This window comes from Ovis aries, chromosome 25 (genome assembly GCF_016772045.2).
Source record: "Ovis aries strain OAR_USU_Benz2616 breed Rambouillet chromosome 25, ARS-UI_Ramb_v3.0, whole genome shotgun sequence".
Classification (NCBI taxonomy): Eukaryota; Metazoa; Chordata; class Mammalia; order Artiodactyla; family Bovidae; genus Ovis; species Ovis aries.
Window position 1 is genome coordinate 3039718 of NC_056078.1, and position 13497 is coordinate 3053214.

General features: G+C 44.0%; 1 protein-coding gene across 10 annotated transcripts in view; it reads right to left on the reverse strand.

Moving 5' to 3' along the window:
• Positions 1 to 1629: 1629 nt before the first annotated feature.
• Positions 1630 to 13497, reverse strand: part of TTC13 (tetratricopeptide repeat domain 13) — an 81463-nt gene continuing 69595 nt past the window's right edge. For 4 of the 10 annotated variants that reach the window (XM_042241103.1, XM_004021348.5, XM_042241100.1 and 1 more), the window contains 6 exons: positions 10730 to 10836; positions 8067 to 8202; positions 6913 to 6992; positions 4270 to 4348; positions 4049 to 4128; positions 1630 to 2414 (listed from right to left, as the gene is read on the reverse strand). In XM_042241103.1, the coding sequence (XP_042097037.1) occupies positions 2300 to 2414; positions 4049 to 4128; positions 4270 to 4348; positions 6913 to 6992; positions 8067 to 8202; positions 10730 to 10836 (597 nt within the window). In that variant the 3' untranslated portion in view covers positions 1630 to 2299. The other 6 variants (XM_042241102.1, XM_012104948.4, XM_042241099.1 and 3 more) reach the window with 3 other exon arrangements.

Consider the following 13497-nt stretch of genomic DNA (forward strand, 5'->3'; position numbering starts at 1 on the left):
GCAGGTCCTATCTGTCCAAACAGCGGCCTTCTGCTGATCACGCTGCAAGTGCCAGGCCACACGGCCAGTGCCAGGGTGGCGTCTCTACCAAGCACGGACGCCTGCAGACATGCAGACACTGCTGTGTCCTCCTCACAAGAGTCTGCAAGACGGAAACTGAGTAACAGAAAGCAGTGACTAGCTTCACTCTTTAACAGAGAACAAAGAAAAACGAAAATGACTGGAAATGGTGTTTAACTGAACTCATTTATGCACTGCCGGGGGCCAGCGTGAGGAATCCCACCTGTGACAAGGTCATGCGGAAGGAAGCCTGACAAAATGCAAGGACGTGATCAGACTTCAGGGGTTCCCCTGGGAATTTCCTGAGCATCCACCACCCCCCCCAAAAAATAAGAATCTGCCTGCTTTTCCACTCTTCTGATATTCTCTGGAAAAAGTCAAATCAGGGCTTTAGTCTTCTGCATTTGAAAGGGATGTTTCAGTTAAACCCCTCTGATAGCTCTCTAGCTTGCCTAACAGGTTCCCCAGACCTCTTATAGCTTGTGAATTGCTTACAGCTCCCCAACCCAACCGCAAGAGGCACAAAGCTTAAAAGCATCTTAAAGATACAGAGCCTTTTCTAAAGAGCTAAAAATCATATTGGTGACAGGATTTCACTGCTGACTCAATGATTACTGCCAGGCCTCCATATTCTTTATCTTTTAGGCACCTGGGAGGATGTTAATCAATGTAAACAGGATATAGAAAAAGATATAAAATAGTTTTGATGTTAGCAACACTAGACTTTTGAGTTAATTACTTTTCTTTTGTTGTACATCACTGTACTCCTTTTATTTGTTATAAATTGCTGTATCTTTGCTATGCAAGAATGGAACTTTATTTAGTGCTTTCTGAGAGCGGCACCAGACTTTGGGAAGATCAACACAGATAAGTCTTCTGGTTGACAAACCCTTATCAGAAAAAAGGCTGTAAAATGTTAATTGGCCCCTTTGGCAGGAAGATGATGTAAATCACCTAAGACTTGTACGCAGAGAGAAAAGCCTGGTTTTGATAAGAGTCTGGGCTGCTAACGCTGCATAACTTTGTGTTACCCATTGATCTCTATGTATAATCAAAAAGTATAAAAGGCCTTCTGAACAATAGAGGATGGGCCAGTCACTGGACTGGTTTCCCCCGTGTCTCCTAATTTCTGGCTGAATTCTTATCTGGGGTGTGGAGGCTCACCATGTCTACTTACTTGTCCCGGCTTTCAAGATCCACGCGAGGGGGAGCCCAAGGCGGGGCACCCCCGATATTCAAGAGGACGCCGGTGGCCTAACGTAGATGGTGCAAGCTCCTTGTCTAGAACTTTATTGGCTTCCCACGTAAACCAAGTTATTCAGCCTTCTTTCTCCACTTAATTTTCCTACTACACTATTTCTCCCTAATCTAATCTTATATTCTTATATTAATAAATAAATAAGTTTCTTCTCGCCTATGCCATCCACGCTTCGAATCACCCTGGATCCACCGGGGCTGGACCCCGGCAACGCACTGTCATTTATCCTGTCTGCAAAAGAAAGTTAGCAATTTTCTGACTGTTCTTATACCTGAAAGTGAAACTGGCTCACAAAATAAAAACATACATAATCCAGTGTCAAAAACTGGTGATTTATAGAAATCACCCCATTTATTTTTTCCAATAAAGAGGAAAAAAAACAAATAAAACTTGTTTCAATAATTCAGTGTTTGAGTCACTGGCAAATACTGTCTGTATCATTCAATGTAAGTGTCCCAGGTCATGAGCTCCAGGCATGCTGATGGCCACAAATCTTCCACGGTTCAAACAAAACGGAGAACCCACACGTGAGGACAATATCAGTTGAAAACAAGTTGCGTTATCACAGTGTGCATAAAAAGAAGGTCTTTGAAAAATATCCAGATTTTTAAAGGAATGAAAATACTCCTGTTTTGTTGTAGCTTTTGTTCCCTTTAATTGTTAATTTTTGGTTTTGGAGTAAACTTTTTTCGCCATGAGGAAGGAGTCGTATGACTTTGTAAGTGGAAACCAAGTGGCCACTGGCTAACGCAAATGCCTCCCCTCCCCGACAACAGAGCTCTTCTGTCCCCTCAAAACCCTCTTTCATGATTTCTGTTATGGTTCAGAAAGGTAAATAAAATGATTTCAAGTATTCAATTCCTATCAAAAATTGGTATCAAAAGTAATAAAGGACCTAATTTCTTTATAATTCCATGTTTTAAAAAATAACTTAAGAAGCAAGAGGTCCGGCCCTTTACTTGTATAAATATCACAGCGTAACTAGAGTTTCTTAAGACAGCGTGGAGAGGAGTCTGTGTTTAGCACCTCGATCATTGATCTTAACGTTGGGAACGTTTCTGACACAGACGGAAGAGTCTTATAAGAAGGTGAAATACTGAAAAGAGAAAAACGCAAAGAAAAGGTGTGAAAATCAACACAATTTTACCAAAAAAGGCAAAGCTTATATTATATCGATTCCTATTACAATATTCACTTTACAGTACTCCACATGTGTGACATCAGACATCAGCATATAGCAGGGGCACCTGTGAGCAGAGCTGATCCCGCTGTAGCAATGAATGAGGTATCAGCAGGCTCCCGTCATGAGATGCAGGTAGACTCACCCAGCCCCCGGAAAGAACCGACTTACTCAGTGACTGTTACACAAACACATCCTTCTGAGGCACACGCTAGACATGGAACCTGAAGACACATGATTTGGCTCCAGCCTTGATCCTTATCAGCTTAAGTGGTTCCTCTCAGACCCACTTCCCTGTATCTGCAGGAAGAAGGACGGTATTCCTAACTCCCAGAGTTACTTACTCCTGGTAAGGAGTGTGGAATGGGTCTCAATTACATTGTGAACCTGTTAGCTGCACAACATAAGGTGGCGTTGCTATTTTTTCCTCAAAGAGTTGTTGAAAGATCAACACTGTAAAATTATGCAGGAAACAGAGGCAAGGCCTTTGACCTTATGATCATGTTACTAAAACATATGTAAACTAGTAAACTGAGACAAAAATATACTAGAAGGAAGTGTAACTGTTAGTTTTCACTACAAAGCTAATGGAATACTTACAAATGGGACCAAAGGATCTTACAGAGACAAACTTCTGTTTTAAACAGAGCACAGATTATCCAGCGATTTTTAGAGTGGTTGCTATATTGAACAGATATGGAAAGGCAAAACTGGAAGTTTCTATGATATTAAAAAAAAAAACGTGGAGAAGGAGCAAGAATCAATAAGGTTAAATAGTGAGATGTGCTTAAAGATTAAGAGCAAAAGGAGAAGGCAGAGGCAGAGGATGAGATGGTTGGATGGCATCATAGACTCGATGGATGTGAATTTGAGCAAACTCTGGGAGACAGTGGAGGACAGAGGAACTTAGCGTGCTGTAGCCCACAAAGTTGCAAAGAGCTGGACATGACTTAGGGTTGAACAACCACCACAAAATTAACTATGACAGCACCGGTGAGTTTAATTTCAGCCCAAATGTATATATTTATGTGCTCCTGTGGTGCTTCTGAAAACAAGAGCCAGGGAAGACCATAGTACTGGGCCCTCCCACGGTAACCGTCAGGGGTAATTTCTCGCAGCCTTCCCTGACTCCTATGTATTTTGTACCTAAATTACAGTAAAGCAACCTTCCCGAAACAAAGAGTAAAGGAAAAATGCAGCTGAAAGGCAGGTGCCACCACCCAGAGAAGTCTGAGTCAGGTCCAGCTGTTTTCAAAACCACTCCTGAATACTGCCCCTGCAAGTCTGGGACAAAGGATCAATGAGCCAAGAGACAGGAATATCTGACTATATAAACAAGACATCTGTAACCGTTCCTTCACAAACTGGCTTCCTTATGTTATTCATTATTCACTTTTATCCATACACTCACCTGTTAAGGGGTCGTAAATGACAACAAAAACATAGTAACTTTGAAAAAGCAAATTAAATTCATTACATAATCACAACCCATAAAAAATTAGTATGATTCCAGTTTCACATCCTTTTGTTGACCCCTATCAAGCAGTTACCTTTTCAAGTTCATCCAGCTTTTAGCTATTTTGCTAAAGGCCTCTGAACCCGGGGCAGTCATAGCTTCAAAGTCAACCAACTGAAAGAGAAAGAGATTTAAGAATGTGGTTAAAGATGGAGGGGAGGCTCCCTTTGGGATTCGGTTCATTTGTGTGTCTTAACATACAACTCCACAGACTGGAACTGAAACCTTTCCCTTCTGGCTCCAGCTCCAACATACCTTCCCTTTGGGAATTTTTCCTGCTACTTCTCTTCCACTCGCCATCAGCGCTCCCACAATCACTGAGTAAGCGATCACACTATTCAGATAGAGAACAGTTACCAGTCAGTCCAGCCCGCAGACGGTTACCACGCTAGCGCTCACCATGGACTTCCCATCCTAGAAGATGGCGTTGTATTTCTTCTAACAATTCTTTGGACATTAAACAAAAGAATATTTTCATTTGTTCTAAAAATGTTTGCTGATTTACTAAGAAAAATACTTACTGGTTTACTAATTTAAGGGTAAATGTGTAACAATAATATTTTTCTGAGACAAAAAGTTAATTTTAATTAGCTTTCTTTTCAATTGGTTTTCTTATTCTTATAGGAAAACACTAAATTAGAAAATGTGCCTGCTTTCTATTATTTAAAAAAATTCTTTATCAGCCACATCACATGGCATGTGGGATCTTAAGTTTCTCAACCAGGGACTGAATCGAAGCCCCCTGCATTGGAAGCATGGGTCTTAACAGCTGGACTGCCAGGGAAGTCCTTGCTTGCTTATATTTTTAACTGCATGAGGCTTGGCTTTAAAATGCACATATATATAATATACTTTGTAAATGCAAACATATTACTAGCATTTAAAAATAAAATCTTTGGCCCCAAAGAAGAAAAGGAACGCATCTCAGAAAGTACTAACAGACTGGTATGAAGGCTGGGTTATGTGCACTTCCTTCCTGGCATGTCCAGACTCACTCTGGGCTCTGACATTTTTATTATGATGTCAGCTGTGTGCTTTGTGAGAGGCACCCCAGGACAAAGACAGCCAAGACAGAGCTCTCGCCTCTGCAAGTGGACACCAGAGAAATGGCATCAGCCCTGCAGTCACCTAATAGGGAAGCCCTCACAGAGGCCATGGACACATGTGCTCTATCTTTGAAGGCCATGGGCAGGGCAATGGAGATAGAGGAGAAGGCAGGGAAGTGGGCCGGCTGGGCGGGACAGGAAGGTGTTTGGACAAGCAGGGGGTGTGGTGGAGGGGCCAGAGTGAGGATGGAGAGAGGGTAGATGACAGGAAAGGTGATGAGGCCATGGTAAAGCAGGGCAGGGAGGAGCTGGCACTGTGCATCACGCCACTGAGTTGGCACCTAAGCCAACAGGTATAAAGAACTGGGACACAGAGAGGGAAAAAGAAAAGCCTGGAAATGGAGAGACCAGTTAGAAAGGTCAGAGCAAGAGATAAGCAGGGGACTTCCCTGGTGGTCCAGTGGTTAAGAATCCGCCTGTGAATTACAGGGGACACAGGTCCGATGCCTGGTCTAAGAGGATCCCACATGCCTCAAGGCAACGAAGCTGAGAGCTGCAGCTACTGAAGCCTGAATGCCAGTGCTCCGTAACGGGAGAAGCCCGTGCCCTCTCAACAAGGAGTCGCTCCAGCTCACTGCAACTAGAGAAAGCCCCCACAGAGCAATGAAGACCCAGTGCAGCCAAAAACAGAGAACTGAGTGAATGCTTTTTAAAAAAAGGAAGGTCAGTGCAAGAGACGAGCAGATCTGAGCTACGGCACGCGCGGAGAGCATGAGCGGATAGGAGAGGTTTAGGAGACAAAGTCAACGAGACGTAGGGACCGGACAGGTGCAGGGGCTGAGGGGGAGACAGGGTGACTGGAGCTGGACCTCCTTCTCAAGTGACACAGAAGCCCACAGAGCTGCTGTGTGAGCACACGCGTGCGCAGTGCCTGCAAGTGGTGGCTGGACAGGGCGCACGGAGGCCTCCCGCCTGCTACAGACCTAGGCAGCATTCCCGTAACAGCTGTGCTGAAGGGACAATGTTCCTGTTCCTATTCTACTTCAAGGCTGTTTTTATTTCGTAAGTTCCAGGTGCACACATGTCTACGCCACAGGGTGATCACCATCAGCCCAGCTCCCATCCGTCACCACACAGTGGACCCCCTGCACCCATTATGCCCAACTCCCAGTGCTTTTTTAATAGCATTAATAGTACAAGAAAACTTACTACCACATTTAGGAGAGTTTTACTTTCTAAAGTATTAATCAGAGATCAAGGCACTTAAGTATATGATTTTAACCAAAACATCTTAAATTCAAACATGTGCTAACAACAGCATACGCCATTCACCTGATTCGCTGTACATGGTACCAAATAAAAGGGAATAAGAAGAAAGCTCTACAGACACACCCTTGTTTGAATGACACGTGAAAGACTCCTGATGAATTTGCTGAATAGCATTCATTTATAACGGTAATAATACTTTGGGAGGTTGGTGATGCAAAAGAATTAAACATTAGGGCTAAGGGTCAATTAATGGCCAGAATCTGGGGCCGGTAGGTTCACAGTCTGGGCAAACACCAGGAATTAAAGCACAGTGAGCGTATGACTGCACAGAGTGAGACTTGGATACATTTTTGTGAATGAATGAGCTCCAGCCTGTAAACACCAAGAACCTTCTACTAGAACTACCTTCCAGAATCCTTGATGATACAGTAAATCAAGGACATCACTTTCGGGTGGACTTTGGAAAAACAAAGAGGGCTTCTCGCCATTGCTAGGATACCTGTACTCATACCCACACAGCACACGTAAGCAAAAGGCGTGTGTTTTTCACTACAAAACTGTCAGATTATAGGATATCACCCACCTGGATCCACGAGAGAGCGGCATTAAATTATAAAAATAATAAACTAAGGATAAGATTAAGTTGCAAACAGCATCAGCCTCCTAGGAAAAAAAGATATGTGCTCGTGAACTTAAATAACAGATTATAAACTCATTTTTATGAGGTGATAAGGCACAGCAGAATCATTTACTAGGAAGAGGGCTATTTCATTCTTCTCCTACAAGGACCCACTTTTCATATCCCTGAATATTTTATGCTCTTCCACATCATTTCTTTCTAATGAAAGGGTATATGCAGTTTAATTTTGAGCAGTATGCTCTCAGCTGCCTTCAAAATGGCAAACTTTTTCTGATAAACGTAGATATCTGTTTTGGTCTATAACATTATTTGCAAAGTCAAAATATACATTAGGATTAAAATAAAACAAAGTGCTTATTAATATTGAATAAATTTTCTCAAACTACAGGCCTCTCTACTCCAAGATTCTGATTAGCATTACCCTCCCCACCCCCACCCCCCACCACAGCACCCCGCCACTGAGATTTAGGTGATCAGTATACTTAATTATATATATGTGTGCGTGCTAAATCTCTTCAGTTGTGTCTGACTCTCTGTGACTCCCATGAACTGTAGCTCGCCAGGCTCCTCTGTCCATGGGATTCTCCAGGCAAGAAAACTGGAGTGGGTTGCCATGCCCTCCTCCAATTACACGTATAAACTGAATAAAATCCAGAGAAATAAAGGAACTTTCCAAAAGCCATGGGCATCCATTCCACAATGTAGAGGGAGCACCCCTATACTCTCCACACAGCAACAGCTACAATCATGCAGGTGACCTTGTAGCTCCTTGGGAGCAGGATGTAGCTCCCCGTTGAATCAGAAAGCAATGGTGGAGGAGGTCGCAAGTCCAGGAAACAGTCATGTCCATCATGGACAACCTATACACTTAAATACTGACAAAGCTCCAATTTATGATAATATAACAGAGTACCTACATACATTCCCCTTTCTCAGTTTCTGTCATTATTAAATATGGGAACTGTCTCTATAAGAATATTGAAAGAAATATTTCCTGGTTATTCAAAGCTGATTTCAAGCATAAATGTACGATCCCAATGAAAGAGGATGAAAGAATCCTAGCAGCATGGATAAAATGAAGACAAACAGAAACCTACCCCAAATTCTGATGAGAGAATCAGTACTTTTCCTTTTGCTGTTAGATCTTTATAAAGTGCATCTATTTCGGCGTGATATAATTGGGTTCTCTCTTCTGTGGTTTGAGTTTCCACAGAAAATAGTATATTGCCAACCCTAGAAATACAAGAATGTATGTCAGAGGCATGTATTATACAATCCACAAAGCTAAACACAGGGGCAGGGCTGTGGGGCAGCAGCAGGGTGGCGCTCGGCGATGTGGCAGGACACGCGAGGAGTGTCCGCACCTTCCTGAGCAGACTGCCGAGGCGTGTCTCGCAGCAGGCGGTTTTGTCACAAATAGATTTTGCTCAGTTTAACCGTATGTGCTTTTTAAAAAACCTGACTTTTAATTTAATTTTTAATTGGAGGATAACAGCTTTACAACGTTGTGCCGGTTGCTGCCATACAACACGAGTCAGCCATAAGTACACATACATCCTCTCCCGCCTGCCCCCCAGCTCACCGGAGAGCGCGGAGCTGAGCCCCCTGTGCCGTGCGGCAGCTTCTCACCAGCTGTTCTACACGCGGTGATGTGCCTATCCCAGCGCTACTGTCTCAGTGCGTCCCAACCTTCCCTCCCCCGCTGTGTCTACAAGTCCTCTCTCTATGTCTGTGTCTCTACTCCTGCCCTGAGAATAGGTTCATCAGTGCCATCTTTTTAGATTCCATATATATGTGTGTTCAAACACCATAGCTCTTTTTCTCTTTCTGACTTAACTTTAGTCTGTATAATAGGCTCTAGGTTCATATGTACGTCTTTTATGAGCTTAAGCCAACAGAGGAGGAAATAACTACACAGAGTACAACATATTTCAATGTGTTTCAATTTTATCAGACAATCACTCTTTTACATCAGAAGAGCAGGAGCCGGGGCCTCCACCGTTTCATTTTTTAAATCTCTGCTGCATGTGCAGCTCCACGTGAGGCCCGGTGGGGGATAAAAGTCCCGTGCAACAGGTATTTACTGTGCAACACCAGTACCAAAATGCTGAAAATAGTCCTGAGCTCCTGTGAAGAACAACAAGGCAAAGCAGCTGTCTTTATCAAGGAAAGGAGGGGGAAACAAGGTCACAGATGATTACGAGTCCATGCGCAGGGCCACAACAGTTGATCAGAGGTTCAAAGGAGAAAGTTGATCTAATTCGGAAGATCTGGAAGCAAACAGAAAATGCTTTGTGGAAGACGGGGCCAGAACTTGGGTCTTCAAGATGAGGATGTGAGTGAAACAGACCCAAGAGGTAGGAGGTGACCTCAGGGAACAAGTCATCCAGCTGAAGTGGCCAGCCTGATTCTGGCAGGAAAGTACTTCAGGTAAAGCAGGAAGTACTGTTTGAGGCCATTATTACAAAAGGCCTTGCCTGTCTGGCAGGGGAAATGATTGCGGAGTCAACAGGCAATGGCAGGGTATGGACTAGGGAGGGATTTTTGGATCCAGGGGAACACCCAGTGGGGTGGAGCCCACTGAAGCACTGGTCAGGCACCAGGAGACCAGAGATGGAGATACAAGTCATGAGTCCTTGTGAGGGTCAGAGGCCCCAAGCAAGACTAATAACAAATGGGATGAAAACATACAGCTAAGGAAGATGCTCCGCTTGGGGGAAGGATTTATGTACTCTTACTTAGTAGTTTCATTTCTGCTGGGAACTTAATCATGGGTGGGTGAAGAGGGAGGAGAAAATAATTTTACATCAATAGAAAACCCTGGAATTCCTTTTATGAGCGGAGAACCATCTTTATTGGGAAGGTACTTTGATAAGTGGCTTGGGGTAGAGATGGAGACCTCAAAGGAAGAGCCACAGAATCTTTGCTAAATGGTGTTTCTTCCTGAAGGCTGGTGTGAGTCCTGACAAGGAAGCAAGAGACCAGGAGGCAGAGAGGCTGAGAGGACGTGGGGCCCAACGCTGAGCTGCCAGACAGCCCTGACGCAGATGTGGTGGAGCTCAGGGCTGCAGCTGAGGAACGCGTGTTGTGGGGAGGGCAGTGACTGCGGAGGGTCAAGACCATGCCACCAAAGCTCAACCATGTGGAGGCTCTGAGGTGAAGTTTGGGTTTCAGATGGACATAGAATGATTATTAACACAAATTTTCATTTGGTGCTATTATATAAGCTGAAAAAGTGGAAAACATCCTAAATGATCAATGACAAGTAAAAACAGGTAGGAGTAACTACAATAGTCCAAAAATAGAATACTATGCAATTTTTAGAAATGCTTTTAAGAATAAGGTATGGGAAAACATTCATAGCAAGGGTAGAAAAGAAACAGGTTATAAAACAATATGTATAGTATAATCTCAGTTTTTAAAGGAAACAATGATTTAAAATTTTTTATCTTTGCTTATCTATATTCTAAATTTTAAGTAAGACGTACTTGTACTCCCACAATGAATTAAAACTATATTTAAAATTCGAATAACAGCCTTCAATCTGCCAATCTCTCATCTTTTTTTCACTTAATTGGTAAAAGTCTTCCTCACAACAAGCTTCAAAAAAGCTGGTTCTAGTGATACATTGGACCTTGATAATCTCCATTTCAGGAGACAGCAAAAGCCCAGAATGTCAAACCTCTGGCAATAGCAAGCGTCTGCACACTTTCTGACACCTGCCCATCCCTGTACACCCACACTTAGGAAGTGCACGTACTTGTCTCCCGTAATCGTAATCGTGAAGCCATCATATTCCTTCCCTTGGTCTTTGAGGCTGGGAACTTTGGTGTTCACAGTGAACCCATCCTTTGTTTTAGTATTAAACTGCTTTCAAGGAAAAAGAAAATTCACATTACTAGTGAGATTCATGGTAAATTCCCAATCTGCAGCGCCAACTCTGACTTTGATGTTTCTAAGAAGGCTCAGAGAATGCAAGACATTGTGTCCTCTGTCCTGGCAGCTGGTGTCCAGGACGCCTACGCCCCATCCACTCTCTCAGCCCAAGTCACTCTCCCCATCCTGGCAGCTAGTGTCCAGGACGCCTACGCCCCATCCACTCTCTCAGCCCAAGTCACACTCCCCATGGCCCCAGAGGCCAGAAGAGAACCTCAGAGCAAAAGGCACACAGCTTTCTTCGATGGCAACTCTCACTCCTAAGAGCTCCATTTGGGTCTTTTCTCTTGTTCATCTTAATTGGCAGAAACTTTGACACTAAGCAGAATAGCTGTAGTCAACATACTACAACTCAAAATAGCACCATGCATTTTTGCTAGTGCTTCTTCAAAGTAGACTCTTATCTGTCTGAAAAGCACTCAGAATTTTGTCAACCAAGAATTTCATACACACACATGCATAAACCCCAACTGTGCAGACCAGAGTAACAAAGCAGAGTATTCTAAAGGAACTGGAGGTAAGAATGGCTCTTAAGGGTGCTGAGTATGAACACAGCTTTCTGTTTAAAACACTTCCGACAAACTGAAAAGCCAATAAATAGGTGTTGTCATTGCTCCAGAAGCATCCTCCCCAAATTCGGTTGTAGCCAGCATTTTTTAGGATTGACAGACTTGAATGAGAGAACCGACGGTAAAATAAAAAGAGGTGGTGCTTCAGAAAACACACTGGAGGAAAAAGCTGTCTAAAAACAGTGACCAGTGGACATTCACTAAGGTCCAGGGAAGGGTGAAGATGTGTGGATGTGGACAGGAAGGCTGGCAGCAGGGGCTGAGACAAGAGATGTCTTTGTATGAGGACAAGGACTTTTAGGGGCAGAATGTGCTAACACTTAAGGGTATGCGTCAATCCTCTTTAATGCTCCCTGCATGCCTATAAGATAGGCCACGACCTCAATCTCACAGGTGAGGAAACCCAGTTGGTGAGATGAGGCAAGGTGAGGTCCTGCCTGAGCTGCACATGGAAACGGGGACCCAGGCCCTCATGACATCCAGTCCCCTAATTCACTAACCAGCTGCCCGAGGGGAACTGAGGTAACTCTGAACCTGGCTCTTTGGCTGAGGTACGTCGTGTAGAAGAACCTGTCAGGGCATCACATTCAACAAGCACTTTAAACACAAAGGCATAGTTTCATTCACTTCTATGTGTGCCTTTAGAAACACCAGTACACACACAGCCTGGGTGGAGGCACGGTGTGCAAGGCCACAGTGAGATGGCCATTCCCAGATATAGCCAAACAGGCAATGACTTTGCATTGGGAGCCAGACACTGGGGGCGGGGGGGTGGGGGAGGGTGATACTGGGCCCCTTAGCAGCTCTCCAGCAACTGCAGCCTTTTGTGCATTATGCTTTTCTTAATACACACACACACACACACACACACACACACACACATTCTACGGGCTTCCCTGGTGGCTTAGGCAGTAAGGAATTTGCCTGCAATGCAGCAGACCTGGGTTCAATCCCTGGGTTGGGAAGATCCCCTGGTGAAGAGAATGGCAACCCACGGCAGTACTCTTGCCTGGAGAATCCCATGGACAGAGGAGCCTGGTAGGCTACAGTCCATGGGGTCACAAAGAGTGGGACATGACTGAGCAACTAACACTCTCACTTTTCACTTCCATATATATGTGTTAAAATATCCCTCAGCTGCTTCCGTATTCTGCCTAATATAGTAAATTTAAATGCCGAAAATACCCATTGGAAAGCTAAAGACTGAAATCTGAGTCAGGCTCCAGTTTCTTTCTGTCTGGTGCATCCAGCAGTCCTTGGTGGGGCCATTCTGCCCCCTGGGGGACATTTGGGGAATTCAGGGGAGAGTGTGGCTACGAGGATGAGGTGCAAGGGACAGTCACACGGGCATGACTCCCACTGGATTTGCATATGGATGAAGAAGCTGTTTATAATGTAATAATCACCTAGGCCTGGACTCAGACTCCAGTTTACACTCTCACGCTAAGTATCTGTTACAGCTGAAATACCCACTGACTTTTCTAGAAATGCAAACAGCACATAAACTGAGGAAAGAGTGTATCTGTACATTGTACAGAACTTATTAAGTGTGGTTTACCATCCATTATGGAAAACCGTATCACCAAAGTCATAGCTCATGATACTTGAGTCACCAAATGACAGATGGCTGCAGGGCTGCCTCTGGAGCCGTCACATTCACCAAGACTTCACACACATGAGCAAGCAACCGGCTACTTCTTTGTGGCTTCTCATGAAGATATGCCTAAATGCTGACCTACTGTTTCTTGCCTATAGACAACTTAGCTTTTAGAGCTCCTTTACAGCACTTTGGTGACTTTCTAAGGGATTTTTTTTGAGTATGTACATTCTTATGGATTTGATTTTAGTGTAGTAAAGGGGCCATCTGAACAGGTTTGCTGAAGTCAGGTTTGCTAAGACAGGTTTGAGAAGACTGAGAACCACACCTCAGTTCACAAGACCCTCAGAATAACCAGGTTGGTCAGAAACAAGGCTCATCAGCACAAAGAGCCTGGAGGAGAGCCAGGAGCGACGGCCTAGCCCA